The 19,507-nt window shown below is 33.2% G+C and overlaps 2 protein-coding genes across 22 annotated transcripts; one reads left to right on the top strand and one right to left on the bottom strand.

The window, feature by feature from the left end:
* Window positions 1-4,648: 4,648 nt before the first annotated feature.
* On the top strand, window positions 4,649-9,972 carry LOC108327030 (putative pectate lyase 2). Its single transcript, XM_017560699.1, has 6 exons — window positions 4,649-4,737; window positions 8,354-8,729; window positions 8,838-9,193; window positions 9,287-9,422; window positions 9,544-9,708; window positions 9,964-9,972. The coding sequence occupies exons 1-6, from the start codon at window positions 4,649-4,651 to the stop codon at window positions 9,970-9,972; spliced, it is 1,131 nt and encodes a 376-aa protein (XP_017416188.1).
* Window positions 8,808-14,055, bottom strand: LOC108347928 (endo-1,3;1,4-beta-D-glucanase). 21 transcript variants are annotated; one of them, XR_001833930.2, is made up of 9 exons: window positions 13,848-14,053; window positions 13,136-13,237; window positions 12,915-12,999; window positions 12,523-12,612; window positions 12,341-12,430; window positions 12,048-12,148; window positions 11,692-11,803; window positions 9,280-9,391; window positions 8,808-9,168 (listed from the first exon to the last, which is right to left on the bottom strand). XR_001833930.2 is itself a non-coding variant. In XM_052877240.1 (8 exons), the coding sequence occupies exons 2-7, from the start codon at window positions 13,202-13,204 to the stop codon at window positions 11,693-11,695; spliced, it is 546 nt and encodes a 181-aa protein (XP_052733200.1). In that variant the 5' UTR covers window positions 13,205-13,237; window positions 13,848-14,053; the 3' UTR covers window positions 8,808-9,168; window position 11,692. The 21 variants fall into 21 exon arrangements, 11 of the variants coding, with proteins under 11 accessions (XP_052733200.1, XP_052733204.1, XP_017442881.1 ...); XM_052877240.1 differs by lacking the exon at window positions 9,280-9,391; XM_052877244.1 differs by lacking the exon at window positions 9,280-9,391 and having other exon boundaries at window positions 11,692-11,785; window positions 13,848-14,048.
* Between the last annotated feature and the right edge of the window lie 5,452 nt (window positions 14,056-19,507).

The following is a 19,507-nucleotide window of genomic DNA, read 5'->3' as shown; positions in this document are numbered from 1 at the left end:
TTTTGAGAAAGGAGAAATAGTTATCTAAATATCCTTGATGTGATTAACATTTGATATTTACTAAGTAAAATAATACTTTTTTATAGTATCTTTTTATATTAGTTGAAATCTATCCAATAAAAAGTGATATGGTAACATAATTGTAAATATTGTAAGATTTTCTATATTGGTTGTGGATCCAACCGGTATAGAAAATGGTACGGTGGCAAACCTCTAATAAATTACAAAGTTTTTCTATACCGGTTAAACCTAGACCGATATAGAAAATTAATTTTTATATCGGATAGTCACTATAACCAGTATAAAATGTTTAATTTCCTTCTTTCAGACTTTCATGCTTCATCATTCGCCTTTACACCTCTTCTCTACACCTTTATTTCTACTTCTCCCATTCATTTTCACTTTTATCTCCCAACTCTCATCTTGTTCTCGACTTCACCTTTCCTTTCCTCGTCGAAGGTTGTGCTATCGTCGTTGTCCTCCAGCACCATCACCGCATTAGTGCCCGTATCTTCCAAGACCATCGTTGTGCTACCATTGTTGTCCCTCCAACACCATTGTCGTGTTGTCGTCGCTATCCTTCAACACCATTGTCTTGTTGTCATTGTTGTCTTCCAACACCATCGTCACTCTAGCATCGCTCTACTCCATAGGTCATCTTCTCAACAACGTTTGTCCCTCCTCTATTCTTCTCGTTCTCGTGTACTCCACATGTGGTTGGTTACGGTGAGGTCTTGCGGTATTGCCTTCGTTGTTCACCTCCTCTGCATTTTGGATTAACACTCAAGTATACCCTACATTACATTAGGGAGTTATTGAGATTTTGTTTGAGTCTAGTGTGCGTAAGGGCTAACACTCATGTACCAAATTCCACCTTTGCATTACTTTATTATGTTAGAAATCTTCATGTCCCATATTTAAATTCAATTATATCCTTCCATAGACCTTCTAAAATTATTCTTAATCTCTACTTTCATTTTGTAAGTAGAGCCATATTGAATAGTCTCATATCTTTAACCACAACTCCACCTTCTTTTGTCTTACAAATATTCTCCCATTTAACCCATGCAATCTTCTTATCTCGGCCCCTATCCCCCCCTCCCATCTCCATAATTTTTTTTTTCATTTTCCTAATTTCATTATTGACATTGTTGTTACTTTATAAAATGACAAAAAGAACAATAGCAAGACTATAAGAATTGATTTTATGATGTGTAACCTACCTTTCCATTTTCATAATCTTTTCTTGAATATATTCATAACAGGTTTCCAAAAGTTATATTTCTTGGGTTTCACCCACTATCAATAATAAAGAGAATCTTACTAAATTTTGCCTCTCTATACACAATCATTCAATCTTGTTCTTGGTGGAAATTCACCTTAAGCCGTGAGACGAGTGCAAAACACCTAAGAATGATTTTAATAATTACTATGTTTTAAATTTTTGCATCACACAAAAATAATGTGTCGTATGCAAACTGGAATATATTCACTAGCACCTCCTTATGCCATACTTTAAACCCTTCTAGCATTTTCCTTCTAACCGTATGCTTAACCGTCCCTTTCAATCGTTTAGCAACCTTATCTTAAGCCCTTAGTGGATTTGAACTCCTTAATTGGATTACCATTAACCAAGACAAATATAGAAGTTGATTTTAGGCATCCTTACATTCAATTAATTTTCTTATTGCATGAATCTAGTGTGTCCATGATATAGCAAAGAAAGTCTTATCTAACTGAGTCATGTGCTTTTTCATAGTTTACCCTAAGTATGACACAACTTTTCACCTTTTCATTTTGCCTCATCTACCACTTTATTTGAAATTAAGACGCTATCCAACAAAAATTATCCTTTAAAAATGCTTATTATGATTTGTAAATAATCTTAGGTATGAAATGTTTCAATTTAAACAATATTACATTTGAGATTATCTTATACATACAACTTACCAATGATATAGTGATGGAATCCATCTTGGAAACTAAATGGAAATCAATCAAGGTAAAATCAACTTAAGCTAAGACTAGGATATTGGAAAAAGAAGAAGGACTTTCAAGCTTGGTTTTGCTTTCCCTCAAGCTTTAGAGGACATTGGACCTCTCATAACCATGGTCAAAAGAATAAAAGAAGAAGAAGGAGATTCAAGAACACTACTCTTAGGGAGGATCACATACTAAGTTTTCTTCTTTTATCTTAAACATTTTTGTAAATATGTAATGTAGTTTCATTAGGCCTTGTATTTGGCAAAGAAACTTTGTTTAGCTTTGTTTAAAAGGTTTAGTGGTGTTAAATGAGAGCTAGTGCACCAATAAAGCATGTTTTAGAGGATTTGCCCCTAAAAATGGGTTTGGAAGAGTTTAGAAGGTTTGAAAGGTGTCAAAATCAAGGGAGGCTCTCCTACATTGAATGTGGATGATTAGTTAGAGGTAAGGCTCTCATTCCTCCCCCCTTGCCATAGGAACCTTCTATTCTCTTTTCAAATACAATGTATTCTAGCCTACTCCTTCTAGTCTTACCTTATGAGTTGTCTTCTCTTAGACTTCTTTATGCTTTCTCCTTCAAGGTTGACCTAACCTCCTTATAGGAACCTCTACCAAAATCGCATATCATCAAGCATCATCTTCTCTTCATCTAATTGCTTCCGCTTCATTCATCTCTTTCATGGAGTTCACTACTTTAAAGAAGCATCATCAACCCATTTGGAGATCATCACCTTTAAAGGAGCTTACTCAAAGCATTCACCATCGTATAGGTTTGTACTCTTCTAAGCCCTGTAGGTTATCTACCTTGGTTATTAGTGCTAAAATCAAAGCATTGCAATCCTTAAGTATTTTCCATGTATTGTGGAAGTCACTAAGAGTTAGTGTAACCTCTCTTTTAAGATGTCCTAACTCATCTTTATGAAACGAACATTGAAACCATCTAGAATAAGAAGTTTAGTGCCTTCATAATTTCATACATTACCTTTTACTTAAGTTTAGTGAAAACAAACATTAAGTTTTTATTCTCCTCTTCCATAATTTAGGGGAACATAATGTTTGGTTTAAACCCTCTAGTTGTCCCTATTTATGTGGAGTTTTCCCATTTTGATCCCCTTCTTATTAGAATCCCCAATTGAGTCCTTAAAAGTATTAATTTGAATCAATTGAGCCCCTGCCGTTAAATTTACTTAACGGAGTTAAGTTTGTGCACAAGTGGAAGGTTGATGTGTCTATTTTTTAAGACGTGGCATGGTGAGAGTTGAAACGTGGCATGGTGAAACCTGAAATTTGGTAAAGTGTAATAATTTAATATTTATGTGGGTAAATGAAGAAAAATTATCTTCCCCAACAGCAAAAACCATTTTCAATGGAGAAAAATCCAACAGGGGAGCTCTTTTGCCTGAAGAGATTGGAGCAATTCTTGGCACCCATTATAGATTGAAGAGGATTCTTAGAGGCCATGGAGTTCACCACATCAAAAGAGCCACCAAAAGCATTGTCAAAAGCATTGGAAGAACCATTTAACATTCAGATCAAACTGATCCGCCCATAAATTCTCTATCCTAAACAAACCCAACAACCCCATTTAACATTCAAATCAAAGCTCATAGAACTGTTCTTCTTCAAGACATTCTCAACAAAAACAGTTAACTTTTTTCTTCTAATCTGTATTTTAATCAACTCACATGGTTCCAAATCTCCTACCATACCTATTATCCTTCTTTGTTTTAATTTTCTCTAACTAATGCTAATTTTAAAAAAAAAGATACCCTCTTTAACATGAATCGATTGAAAAATTGGAACCAAAGGTGAACGAAAAATGATACTTTGGAGTTGAAGGGCATTAAGGTAGAAGGTAAAGATGTCAGTTTCAGAGTTGCAGTGATTGAGAAATGATAAGAATGGATATTGGTTTTGTTATTGGATTTTTGATGATGTGAACCACCATAAGAATATTCATTGAGGCGCGTCGGGTTGCTGCACGAGACTGATTTCAGATCACGTAATCCACTCACAGAGTTTCAACGATCGTGACCTGGGGCCCGTTCCTGCCAAGTTGAAGGGCGGGTATGTCGCTAGGAAGAGCTTCCCGGCTACCTCATGCAACCGAAAAATCATCGAAGCCAGGTACTTGTCCGAAGGGTACGAGGCCACCAACGGGAAGTTGAACGAGATCGTGGAGTTCCGCTCGGCAAGAGACTCTAACGGCCACGACACTCATACGGCGTCTATCGCTGCTGGAAGGTACGTGTCGCCGGCATCAACGTTGGGTTACGCAAAAGGAGTCGCCGCCGGCATGGCGCCAAAAGGGCGGTTGGCAGTGTATAAAGTCTGTTGGCTCGGCCAGTGCTACGGCTCCAACATTCTCGCCGCATTCGATGCTGCCGTGGTCTACGGTGTCGACGTGGTGTCGCTTAGCGTCGGAGGAGTGGTGGTGCCGTACCACCTCGACTAGATTGCGATTGGCGCCTTCGGGGCTACCTCGGCTAGCATTTTTGTGTCCTCCTCAGCTGGCAATGGCAGTCCCGGTGGCCTCACAGTGACGAATGTGGCGTCGTGGGTTACCACTATAGACCACTAAACTCCTTCAACATTGAGGTGCGACGAGATGATGGATGCGTGAAGAAGGTGGCAGTGCAGCGAAGGCGCTACTAGCGTTCTCACGATGGCTTCACGGTTGCGGCGTAGCAAGGTGGTGACGGCGAGACTGAAGGCTTCGCAGTGGCTTTACAGCGGCGACGCTTGGGAAATTAGGTTTGTGCTGTTGGAAAAGATGACTCTGACGTAGTATGAGTGATGTGGCAAAAACTGGCCACATCAACGTTTTAACCTGTGCACAAACTTAACCTCGTTAAATAAATTTAATGGCAGGGGCTCCATTGATTCAAATTAGCACTTTTAAGGACTCAATTGGGAATTCTAATAAGAAGGGGATCAAAATGGAAAAAACTCACATAAATAGGAACAACTAAAGGGTTTAAACCCATGATGTTTCCCTATTTGATGTCAAAGTCATTTCCCATACTTAGCTTGTCTTCATAGAATTCTTTTAGCTTATCCTTGACAACATTTGTGTAACACCCTTTTTACGATGCCACGTGAGTTTATAAAACATTCATTAACTTAAGAAAAACCCCACACTCAGATACCATCGCTAAATAGAGAATTAATAAACATTATTGAATTATCGCGAACTAAAACGAACCAAGTAGAAATCACATTATTCTAAATTTAAAACCATAGGATAATATTCCAAAAAATTACATTAAAATAAAACATTGTCTTAATTGTGTTTCAAAAATCCTTCATAAGATTTTCTCACGTGTCTCCTTGTTACAAAGAACACCAACATCATTTATAATATCATCTGCCCCCGCATAACAATGCAAGTTATACGATCATTGCAAAAACACAAACAAACAAGGGCAAACTAACCATAAAATAATACTCGATAACATACAATAATCATACTCACCCACTCTATACAAAACATCCATTATAATCAATGAATTCACACCACAAATGTGTCACAAGATCAATATCACCTTGAAATGATACCAAACAAAACCATACCACACATACATCACCTCTAAATGATACCAAACCATATGTTATTTTCTTGTACCATACCAAAACAAGGTAGTGCGAGGATTCATGTTGTTATAAAAAGGACTTGTCTCCCCTACTCCTCAATAACTTACGATTAAAAACTTTGTTGCATCACACACCAAGCACTATACTTAACAATGAGCCGAAAACCTACGCGCAAAACATCTTTCTCTTCTCCACTACTTATCATAGGTGAAAAAGTGCAACACTTCCTTTTCCTCGGCCTTCACAACTTATGACAAACAAACCCCAAATTTACAAGGTACAACAAGAAGACATAACAACCAAGCATGTCTTCCAGCTTCACACTGAATACACAACAACACCCCACCACAACAATAAAACTAATATCCAACATTACCCCATGTTCCAACACAACATGACAATCATCACAACAACTCAGCCAAACACACTCGTAGCCCAACAAACATGCAACCACCTTGGCTATCATACAAATAGCTCGAAAAAAAAAAACATAACTCGACCCTCATACAAACAGCTCGACAAAATACAATAAACAATTCAACCAGGGTCAAAAACCCAAGGCCGACCTCCATAACAACCAAACTGAGTTCCAAAACCTCCAAACAGAGGTCTCAAAATAACTTGTTCAAAAAACCAGCCAAATAGCCCAGCCCAGCCCAATCAACCAACCCAACCCGGCCTAACACCCTAGCTACCTAGCCCGACCAACCAACTTGACTACCCAGCTCGGCCTAACACTAACCTAGCTCGAAAACAAGACCAAGTAGCTCAATAACATTGCTAAACAACTCGTCTTCAACACTTAACACTCAAACAACACGGCTTAGCAACTTAACCAACACGGGTTACCATTAAACAACTCGGATTAAAACTTAAGCTATTCAAAAATAGATTAGCACACTACAATTCATGAATTTCGCAAATAAAGAATTAACTAAAAGTCCCAATACAACTTTAACACAGATAACGACATTGTTCCAGTTACTATAACACGATTTCCAATTTATAGAACACCGATTCAATCCTAAACTACATGAAAGAAACTTCCAACATCATAAATGAAAACCTAAAAGTTGTGCTTTGATTTAGAAACCAGAAAGCAACATATGTATTGTTAAACCCACACAATACAGTTTAGTTTTTATTACATGAATCTAACAAACCAATACCATCCATGTAATATGCCTATTATCATATGTCAACACCCAAACATAATCCATTGGCTTAAAATTACTATTACAACTAGAAACCAAGCCCTACACCACAAAATATTATTACTATTAAACCCAAATTTAACAATCAACATATAACTCATTAAAACCAAAATTTCATGCACTAAACATCAAATCGTGACCACTACTAAACCAAAACTTCTATAGAAAAAACATGTATACATTACTACACCAGAAGCAACAACCATCTAACCCTCAGACAATATCAGCAGCCACAATCACATCATTACACAGAAAATTGAAGAGTTCTTAACTAAACGTTTAATCTCATACTTGGACTTCCTTCTCCTACAACCATATTACAAACCAAAAATATACACAAATTTACTTTACACCATCCAGATGAACACATGCAATCACATCATTACACAGAAAATTGAAGAGTTCTTAACTAAACGTTTAATCTCATACTTGGACTTCCTTCTCCTACAACCATATTACAAACCAAAAATATACACAAATTTACTTTACACCATCCAGATGAACACATGCTCATAGAACATCATCGCTACAACCAAGATATAGTCCCAAATACCACATGATCAACATATAATAATCTCACAGAACAAGAAAAGATAGGAGCAACACTATTTTTAAAATCCAATTATTTTAATTCCTAATTGTCAGCTTATTTTAAATAACCTTTATTAACTTTGGTTTCTTGTGCTTGTGTCCAGATACAATGAACTTATTCCCTTCTTATTCACTAAAAATAGAATGACCATAATTTACCTAAGCTCCAACCAATGTTCGAACACACTACCCTCAAGCTCTACATAAACACACCAAACCCATCAAACTATCCCATGTATCTTGTCATTCACATACGCAATAATAATTACAAGCAAAGATATGTACCACACGTCCACATAAAATAAAAGAATTTAAACGTATATTATGCAAATAATAAGAATTGAACACATGATCTCCAACCCAGAACAAGAAACTCTCATCAATTGTGACCATGAACATATCATAACAATATGATGACAATATGTGTATTTACAACATTATTTAATTTATATATGTGGTATCATTTTAATAAGGTGAATAAACATAACCTTTTTTTTAAGATATTAATATTGTAAATCCAACCTAGAATAGGGTAAATTTAAATTACTATTTATTAAATTTAAATTGAATTGCAACTATTAAAAATAATATTATTAAAGTATATTAATATTTCTAATTTTGCTTCTTTAACTCACAAATTTAGGTAAGATGTTAAGATTTAAAACTACATAAACATCCTTACTTACTTATTTCTATTCATAGCTTTTGTCTTGCAAACAATATTATCTTGGCCATAGTTTGATAAAACAACTTAAACTAACACTCTAATAAAACTTTTTCCTATATATGCAATCATTTTCTTACACCACAACATCATATAAGAATATTACAAATCCATTGTTCACCTTTTCTTCTATTAATTTCTCTTTATTTTCCATTTATTAAGAGCAAATATTCTTCATTATGGCCTTTCCCAACCCCCAACACTTATTTTTCACTCTTGTGGTTTTCTTTTTCATTTCACATCTTAGTTTCGCAAAGCAATCAAAGATAAATGGTTTGAAAATGAATGTTATTGATCGATGTTGGAGACCAAATCCCGAATGGAGGAGACATCGATCTCAGTTAGCCACATGTTCTGTGGGCTATGCTGGTAAGATGATAAATAACATTGGTAATGACCTTGTTCATTATAAAGTTACTGACTCTAGTGATGATCCTATAAACCCAAAACCCAACACCTTGAGATATGGAACTTCTATTATTCAAGGTAAAGTATGGATCACATTCCAGAAAGACATGCTCATTACATTAGAGAAACCTCTTCTCATTAGCAGTTTTACTACTATCGATGGTCGAGGTGTTAACGTCCACATTGCTAATAATGCATGTTTAATGATCTTTAAGGTAATATTTACTTACTAATAATTATACTTGTCTAAATGATAATCAAACATTACAAAATTATTTTCACGAGCTATCAAGTTGTATGAAAGTTTACTTACTTTATTATAGGCCACCAACATAATTATCCATAACATTCGAGTTCATCATTGTAAACCCCAAGCCCCTGGGATTGTAATGGGGCCCGAAGGAAAGGTTATTCCTTTAGGTCATGTAGACGGAGATGCAATAAGATTGGTTACTGCTTCAAAGATTTGGATTGACCATAATACATTGTATGATTGTCAAGACGGTTTGCTAGATGTAACACGAGGTTCCACTGATGTGACTGTCTCCAATAATTGGTTCAAAAACCAAGATAAAGTCATGCTTCTTGGACATGATGATGGATATGTGAGAGACAAAAATATGAAGGTTACAGTCGTGTACAACCATTTTGGACCTAATTGTAATCAACGTATGCCAAGGTAAATAATTGCTAGACAAAGTACTTAAAAATATACACAAGTAAATATAAGCAATATTATTTGCTCTTATTAACAAATGAATTAACCTCCCAGGATTCGTCATGGATATGCGCATGTAGCCAATAATCTTTATCAAGGATGGCTTCAGTATGCAATTGGTGGAAGCATGGAACCAAGCCTCAAAAGTGAAGCTAATCTCTTTGTAGCACCAACCATAGGAAATAAAGAGGTAATAAATTTTAGAATTTTCAATCCAACAATTTCATATCTAACTGATAATCAATCTCTTAATTATATATATATTACATAAATATTTTTTTAGTGTTATGTTAATTGTTTATTATGTGTAGGTGACATGGAGAAAAAAGGATGATATAAGTGGAGATAGATTGGATTTTCATTCCGTAAAGGATATGTTTGAGAATGGAGCTTCATTCACCGTAAAAAAAGGAGGACGTGTGCAAAAACCAAATTATAATAAGGAACAAAATTTCGAAGTTGTTGATGCCAAATTTGTAAGATCGTTGACACGCTCATCGGGCGTGTTACGACTTAATAAAAAATCCAAATATACTAATTAACTAATGTAAAAGAGGTGCAATATTCTTAATTGTTTACTAGTCCTAAAATGCAAACTATGTAAATGATTATGATATAATTTTTCTCTACATGTATTGAATTGTACTTTTACTTTTGAATTCTAAACGTTATAAATTTTCAATTTTCAAATAAGTTCATGTCTAACATCACTATGAATTTTGACATCTTAGCTATGTTGAAACTCCAAAACTCATCAATAATTTGTAGTCACATTAAAATTTATCAAAATAAAAATGAAAGAAGATAAATGAATAAAAAGCACAGGGAACCATACCAAAATCATGATAATAATTACACTTCACGAAACATAGACAAAGTATACATATTATGAAAGAAATATAAATAAATACATGAAAGTAAAATATCAAACCACTTATAATAATTTTATAAATAAAAGTCAAATTAACTAACTTATCATCATAATGATTTATCTCATGAAAATATAAGAAACTTTGAACAAATATGCTTAGAAAAGTGCAAGCACTAACATCATTTCTTTCTAAAATTCCAAGGAACCAGTCGTTGATCTAAGAAACCATGATATAATGAAATAGAATCTCTATTCAACCAATGTTTCTAAAAGTTCTCCCTCTAGGCATGCTCCTAAGCATAAACTCAACATAAATAGAAGTCTACCATCCTAAAAGAATTGAAAAATTATTTAAATATCCACTCTGACTTCCCTTAAAAATACCAACACATGTAGTTAAATCAAGTCAACTTCTAACTGTATCATCAATATTCAATCTTATTCTTTTAATGAAGTCATTCAAATTTGAATTATTTAACTTAATAATCTCGTTTCCAGTTTTTGTCAAAATTATTTTTGTAATGTTAGAATAAGTTCTTTTAAATTGATAAAGCTTGACAATTTATTAATTATATATGTTCATATATTAGGAACATTCTATTTTTACTTCTAAATATTTTTATTCGTATTATTTATTAATATATTTTAACAAATACTATCAATTTTGTCATAGGACAAATTTCATGTAAGAATTGCATGATATTATTGTGTTCATTATATCAATATTACTTAGAGTGTTATAGCTCATATGGACTATGCTCTATTAATTTAATATATTTTAGAAATTGTGCTAATTTTATGGCAATGTTATAAGCTAAATTGGTGCACACTCTAGAAAATCTATTTATGACGGGTGAGTCTCTAGTTTATTTTTCTAGAATCTAAACTTATTCCTAGTTCCTATTTTTCATGAGATATTATCATCTAAGCAATTTTTCCATGTTCCATCCCCACTTGGCTTTCTAATATCCCTCCACCACCAATGAATCATACTTTGCATCCATATTATTATTTAAACTTTTCTATGTTCTATGTTTAGACTCTAATGTCTCTTTCTACAAGTCATTTTCAAGTGGATTAGTAGCACTAGTGCAGTCAAGGGAAACGACAACGGTTATTTTTGCTCATAAACAACGATTTTAGAACCGAGGCATATACGGACGAGGCAAAAAGTCTACCCATTTTTACCTCTGTTGTGGACCGAGACAAAAATGATACGATTTTGCCTCGGTTCAAAAGTAACCGAGGCAGTAGGATTTTGCCCTTTTTTTTAAAGGACTTTTTGCCTCGGTTCTCTTTTGAACTGAGACAGTATCTTGGAAAATTCAATAAAAAAAAAGACTAGCCAATAAAATAAATTTAATACTCAAATATCAAATCAAACTATTTATTATACCTAATACTTTTAGCAAATATCATACAGTGACATAATTCTGACAGGAACTACAACTTTAAAATAGCAGAAAGCTTTTGGTGTTCACTCATGTATAAGTTCTCAATAAATAAAATAGGCAAGAAGCAATATGAAGAATTAAACATGGAACATGGAAACTGCATCGTTGACTAAATAAGTTGTAAAATATAACACCTTAACTTATAGAAGTGCTTATTGTTTTCTCTTCTTCAGTGACAAGTTTTCCATCCGAAATATCACAGGATGCAATTAGAATTCCCAGCTGCTTCTGCAATTTAATTGCCATCTTCAAATAAATATAATAGGTCACACACTTCAAATAAATATGTCTCGTCACAAGATATTTATATTAAAGATTTCACATTAATCATACATAAAACAAATTAAAAATATGTAAATAAATACAAAAATCATATCACAAATAAGTTTGATAAGATTAAATTAAGTTAAAAATTTATTTATTTTTTTAAATAAAAAGCCTAAAATGACAGAGCATAACTACTACAAAAGGAAAATAACTTTCATCGTACCTTAGATTTAGCATCTAAGACTTGTTTAAATTGATTTAAGAGCTTTGGAGGAGCGATTGAGTCATGCTCAACTCCAAGTATAGCAATTGGAACTTCAACACCTGAAAAAGATCAAAGTAACTCTTTCACAACTAACATCTAATCACTGCTTATGAGATTTGTATCTTTATTTAACCATAAACAAATGGTAAATGAAAGACATCATGAAAAAGAGATTTACAAAAATACACAAGCATTATAATGTCAAATTCACAAAAAGTTGAAGTTTTTGTCATCTGATTGAGAATTTATACCACGGATGTCATCCACAGTGATAAATGATGGATGTAAAAGCACAGAAGTTTGAACAAGTTTGGTTTTTCCAAGGTTAGTCACAGTTCTAGCTAAGAGAAAGAGAAAAACACATTACATTCTGTAGTTTATACTTAAGGTGACCTGAAATTACAAAATACAACACCAATTTAGTGGAACTTACCACCCCAACAGAAACCAGCAAATCCCACAGCAGAAGCACCTTTCCTTTTCAAGGCTTCAATAATAGGTTTTGCAATTTCAATACCTTTTCCTGCACATTTAATAGGTAATATCAGAATCAGACAAAATGTATTACAGTTTAAAGAAAAGTCATAATTTTTATTCATCTAAACTCAAACAGACATGATATTTGGTTTGCAAATCAGACACCACATAAAATGGTGGCCATCCTTTAGGTTACAGAGTCCAAACATCTAAATATTCCAATATAAGCAAAGATCATTACCAGATACAATGACTCCACAATAAGGCCTGAAAACAAACACTCCTTTATAATGCAAGAAAGTCATAACATATATCCCTTTTGAAAGGGAAAGGGAAAAACATTATTACCTTTGGGTTGCACAGTTCCAACTAAAGGAGAAGTGTTACGGCAGAGTGCGGCAAAGTCTTCGAAGGCGAGCTCAAAAACTGAAAACTATTATCTACTAATCACCCTCAAACTGAAAAGAATCTAGAGTAACCAAAACTAACCCCACAGAAAAACTATTATACAACTTTTTCTATAGAAAAACTAAAGGAAGGAAAAAGGGAAAGGAAAGAAAAACCCAAACCATGCCCAGCCCTAATATGGGGATACATGAGTTATGTGCTTCTGATTTTCTCAGTTCTGCATCAGTCATCTTACTCCGTGCGTAACCATAGATGGTGAAGTGCTGCCAAAAACCAAAGCATCAGCTCAATCAAAACACAAAAAATTAATACCATCCCGTCAAAATCCAACCTTAGGGACACAATCCTCATAGTAAAGTTGATGGAAGACGCTTGAGGAGAGGATCTATTGGATTTGTATGATCGTGAATCGAACATCCTCAAGCTTCCTCGTATAGAGAAACACAGCGGAATTTGACGAAAACTCAAAGAACCTTAAAATGGATCGAAGAAGCGAAGAAGAACAGTGAAAACCCTAACCGGACACAAAAGTGAGATCGAACTCACTAGAACACAAGAAGCTAGGATTTGAATGGTAGAAAACCCTATAAACACGAAGAACCCTAAAATGGACCGTTGGAACCCTAGAAAAGGGGGAAAACATAAAATGAACCGATTAATCGGTGTGAAATGGAGATTGAACGGTGAGAATGGAGCTAATCGAAGAATCAATCGGTAGAATGGTGTTTAATCGGTGGAAACTGGATTTTAATCGGTCAAAACAAAGGGAAAGGCTAAATGGAAGAGAAACCCTATCATAGTATGAGGTTTGGTGTTGGAGGAGACGCGCAAGGTAATGAAGACGATGATGATTCGGTGAAGAAGAAGAAATACCTTGAGGCGCGAGATGTGGTTGAAGAGAAATTAAGTTCTCTGAAGAAAGAATGTAGACGCGATGAAGACGAATTGAGAGAAATGAAATGAGTTTGGGTGGGCTTCGGTTCGTAAAAGACCGAAGCCGTAGGGCTTTGTCGCAGAGGATTATGCTTCGGTTTCGTAAATAACCGAAGTAGTAGACTTCATAGGCTTCAGTTCCCACTGAACCGAGATATATAAATTCGTTTCAATTACAAAATTGCCACCACATTTTATATGCTTCGGTTTTATGAAAATCGAAGCATATTAAGCGCGTTAAATTATTCAACATCCTAAACCCATTCCTATGAAATATATTATACCAACTAACCTATATTATGTATATGAATCATGTTCCTATTCATACGTTATGTTTTTTTTGCCTGGACTTATACTAAGTTTGTTTTTATATTATTAGTACACATAATAATATTATTAAGATTGTTTTTTTATATTAAAAATGACTTGTTAATTAACTTAGTCTAAACATATACTTGACTGGATAAATATTTTTATCCTATCGATTGTTACTATGTTGTATTTGAAGGGTTAACATTATTATAATAATAATAGAATTATAAAATAACGCAATTATAATATTTATTACTATAAAATTTAAGAGGGCACGCATCTCATCGTCATCAATATTTAGATTATAAACAATTATCAAACTTAAAAAAACAATCCATTTAATGTGACTTAATTTTTTTTACGTTGTTGTTTTATATATTTATGTCGGTAATTGTATTTCATGTGTTCAACTCTATCTCGGTCATTTATATCGAGATATATTTGTATTTCATAAAATGGAGTCATATTTAAAGAGTTTGATTTCCAGTAAAACAATTACTGAAAAAAAAGTTATTATATGTTTTATCATGGTAGACTCTATACAAGTCTAGCCACAATCCTATCAAATCCATTAAAGTATATATATACTTGCTTAATATGTTGTTTATAGATTTGTCTATTTATAGTGGTAATGGAATGTTATAAATTCTTAATTATAAAAATGTGATAAGAAATATTTTTTCTTTTATAAAAGGTAAAAACATATTTGATAAATTTATACCGCTTTATATTTTTATATAGGGAAAAATTAGTAATAAATTAGTAATGTTTTTACTCTAATAAGAACAAAATTACCATTTTAAAATATATTATTTATCATATTCTTAATGTTTTTTAATAGTCTATTAATTCACTTATTTTTCATGAACATCCATGTATTTATTATGTTATTATTGTTTTAGTAATGTCATTATATATAATCACATTCAAACCAATTAATTTTATGGTTGTAGTTAATGAAATTTAAATTTATGATATTAGTAAGTGTTAATAAAGGTGGAAAAATGGGAAGTCCGACTTGTTCTAACTCTCCATCATTAACTTACTAAAATCGGAACGAGACTGATCCACAGTGCTAAAAATGGTAACTCAACTAATTGTCAATTTATTTTAATTTTTAACTTTTAAAATTTTTAATATATATATATATATATATATATATATATATATATATATGTTAATCTTTTAAAATATATCCTTAATTTTAAAACTTAAAATTCATAATATTTAAAAATATTTTTATTAACTAAAATTTGGTACGAAAGTTACATAAGTTAACAAACAGATAGATATAGATATATATATATTAAAAATATATTTAATTATATTATTATTTTTTTAAATATTTAATTATATAAATATTTTTTAAATATTTAATTGATTAATATTTTTAGTCAGATAAATTTAAATAATTATTATATTTATATGTTAAATTATTTTATGATAATTAATTATTAAAACTTAATTTATAAGTGTTAATGATTTAAATAATGATATGTTAAAATATTTTATGATAATTAATTATTATGTTAATGATTTTGAAGTAATTTAAATTATTTTGTATTTTAGTTTTAATTTTAAAAAATAATAGATAAGAAAAAGAACCACTTTCATCTGGCATACTCAAGTGTGTTATAACCCACTTTATCACTATTTAGGTATTGAGTATTTGATATATAGAGGATTGGATGAAGCATTGAGTAAAATATTGAATATAAATTTTGCTCTAAAAGCTTTGATTTTAATTTTTACCACTGTAATGTAGTTGAGGAAGACACCGCTAGGGAATGAGGTAGGTAGTTTTAATGATATCAAAATATGATTAAATAAAATTGCTATTTTTAAATATAAATAATTGTTTTTTTTTAAATAGAAGTTCGGAAATGGATATTATAGCCACTCATTCAGAGTTAACCTTATTATTTTTAAGGGGATTGCAAATATCATAAATAATATTAAATGAAAAATTTTCTAAATGGTTCAAATAAAAAATTTCCACACAGTATATTATTCATAATATTTTGATTTTCTTACAATAGTATGATTTCTCAGTAATATATTATCCATCATATTTATCCAAAATATCGGGAATCAAATTATAACTTTCATATCGACGTATTAACTAAATTTTATTTTTTTTAAACTAAAATTGTGAAAAGTTTATTATCTTTTAATTATTATTTTTGATAAATTTAAATAAATTATTAAATAATTAATATTAATTAAATAATTAATATATATATTTCGTCAATAATAAATTTTTAAATTTATTTCTCTATTTTGTAGATGTTATTGATTCTTTTTAATTTAAATTTAAAATTTTTTTATCAGTTTAACAAATGATATTTTAAATATTTTTTTTTAAATTTTCATTTAAACTATTTTAAAATAAAATTTCATAAAAATTTAAATAAATACAATTTTGCAATATTACCTTAAATAATTAATTTAAATTATACTTCGATTTTCAATTTTTATTACAAAACAATTTTATCATTATTAAATAATTTAAAATATCTTTAATTTAAATTATAAAATTTCGTTATTAACATTATATTTTTCAAAAATATTAAATTACTTAAAAATTAAACTCAATTTAATATATCATTTGTCATGTTTCATAATTGAGTCAATAAATTTAATAAAATTATTACAATATTTGTTAAATTTGTAAAATTTTACCGGAATCATTATTGTAAGAACCTATATTTTTAGAAGTGGTGGGGACACGGTGGTCACCCACCTCTTGCATTATTAGAATGCAATTATTGGAGGTGCATAATTCAGGAAGCTTAGTAAAGGTGAGGGTTTCATTTTTGGCATGAGAGAGAGAGCAGCCAGAGGGAGGAAACCCTTTCTCCCGTTTTCAACCGTCTAAAGAGCACCCAGGGGAAGCAATACCAACTTTAGAAGGGCTGAGAGGAGGATCTGGGTTGGGCATCTGGTGAGAGTGGAGTCCTTGCAGCAAGATCTGGGAGAGGAAGTGGAGAACTGCTGAAGTTGCTAGGAGATCTTGAGCTGCACGTCTGGGAGGAGTTAGATCACAAATTTTACAAAGGAAGTCTTCAAGAGGTAAGGGGAGTTCGATTTATTTCCTTGATTGTTGAGATATTATGTGTTTACTGTAAATCTGGGCAAATCTGGACCGAAGGGGATGAAAATGGGGGTTTCTGGGTTTTCTCTGGAATCTGGTGCGATTCTGCAGAATTCTGCAGAACGCGCGTACGTCCAATTTTGGTGAGTCAAAATTGGACGTTCGTCCCAACAGTGCTCGACCAATTAGTGGTCGGCCAAACTAATATGAGCATTCGGTTTTGTATTCTCATGTAACGAGCGCCAGCGTTCGTCCTTGAGTTAGTTAAATACTAGACGTTCGTCAAAATATTATCCAGTGAATTAGATATGTTAAGCGTTCGATCTAAATTTGATATTTTTAGGTTTGAATCCTGAACGTTCGGTTTTTGGGTATAAGTGAGCGTTCGGTTTTAAGTTGCTTATTCTTAAGTTTTGAATCTTGAACGATCGGCCTTGGGGTATTAGTGACTAATGAGCGTTCGGTCGTTAGTTTCTGCTGATCGGTCAAGTTTTGATTTTAGCACCGTTCGGTTAGCTGCTGATTTATGTCGTTCGGTCAGGCTTCTTTTTAATACCGTTCGGTTGATACCTGAATTGATAGTGTCCGGTTAAGTGTGAATTTAATACTGTTCGATTAAGTTGTGATCATTCGGCCAGGATTCTAGACGATCGTCCAGTACTTTAGGTGTTCGGCAAAGTGACCTAGGGGTTCGACCAAGAATAAAAACGTCCGTCCTAATCGTGTCCGGATTAATAGTGTTTGATTTGAGTGTTCGGTATTGAGATATTAGTGAGTATAAGCGTTCGTTCTTAACTTGGAATTCTTGGGTAGCAATCTTGAGCGTTCGGCTTTAAGTTGGTATTCTTAGGTTTGGATCTTGGACGTTCGACCTTGGTTTAATTATGATTGTGAGCGTTCGTTCTCGATGATGTTAATCCTCAGGAAGTACTCGTCAGAGGTATTGTTACGACTACGCTTGATCTTGAGCGTTCGTCCTTTGGGGCTCGGTTTAATAACGTTTGGTATCCATAGGCAGCGTTCGGTCCTTGATGATGATTGATCCCAAAACGTTCGTCTAGATAGTATCCGAGTTGAAAATAGCGTTCGGCGATAATGTATGAATCCGTGGGAGTATTTTGAAACAATTATTGAGAATTGTTGGTTATTTCCTTGATCTAATATCGGTTTATTTATACATGTTACTGAGAATATGTATGAATTCGTGATTGAGCACGTTTATTCTGTTGGAGGTGGTACATACACTATGTTATTTACTTGCGCGAGGAGGTGAATGTCTCGCCCAATGACTTCGGCTCGTGTTGAGTATAGTGCATCGTTACGCGTAGTATCGATGTTTTTACTCGTTAGTCCTTGAGGAGTCGGGGAGATAGGTCTGAAGTCGCGATGGAAGACGGCTCGGGTCGCCTGTTATTGAGAACAGGTTATGACGACGAATTACAAGTAAACGACATTAGTTTATGAAAGACTAGTCTGCAATGTCATGGGTGTCGATTTATCATGGAAATTGTTATAGTTTATATGTAATGGGTTTATGATGTGATACTTCTGGTTATTCATCTTGCATGTTGTGGTTGTGGTTTCCACCCGTGATGATCGTGCTGGTACGGGAGAGATGGTAGTGCAGATAAAGCTGGATTTGGAATAATTCTTCGAAAGAGACGGGAAGTAAAACTTGTTGGGTCTATAGGTAGTAACGAGCGTTCTTATTAGTGACGTTCGGTCTTGGTGTTATTTATTTTCAGGTAGCGAGCGTTACTAGGTAACTGTTGATATTGATGATAGTTGTTCTCAGGTAGCTAGTGTCCGGTCTTAATTTTGTACCCTGAGGTTTGGTTTGATTTAGTTCGATCAGTACCTTAGGTGTTCAGCAAAGTACTCTAGGCGTTTAACCCAGACTCAAACGTTCGTTATTATAGTGTTCTGTCTCGTAGCGATCGTTCTTAGAGAATGATCTTTATTGGTGATGTTGCTCTGAGGTTGCAATCATTTATGGGGAGCGACCGGGCTTGATATTCATTGAGGTAGCGATCAATTAATAAGTAGTGATCAGTCGTGATGATGCATGTTTCAGGCAGTGATCATTCATAGGTAGTGCTCGGTTTGGATGACGCTTGTCTTAGATAAGGATTGTTAACAGTTAGTGGTCGTACGTAGGGAACGTCCGATCTCGACGATGTTGCCCTCATATAGT

The sequence above is a fragment of the Vigna angularis genome, chromosome 1 (assembly GCF_016808095.1).
Source record: "Vigna angularis cultivar LongXiaoDou No.4 chromosome 1, ASM1680809v1, whole genome shotgun sequence".
Taxonomy (NCBI): Eukaryota; Viridiplantae; Streptophyta; class Magnoliopsida; order Fabales; family Fabaceae; genus Vigna; species Vigna angularis.
Note: the sequence above shows the minus strand (reverse complement) of the source record. Positions and strands in the feature narration are given on the sequence as shown.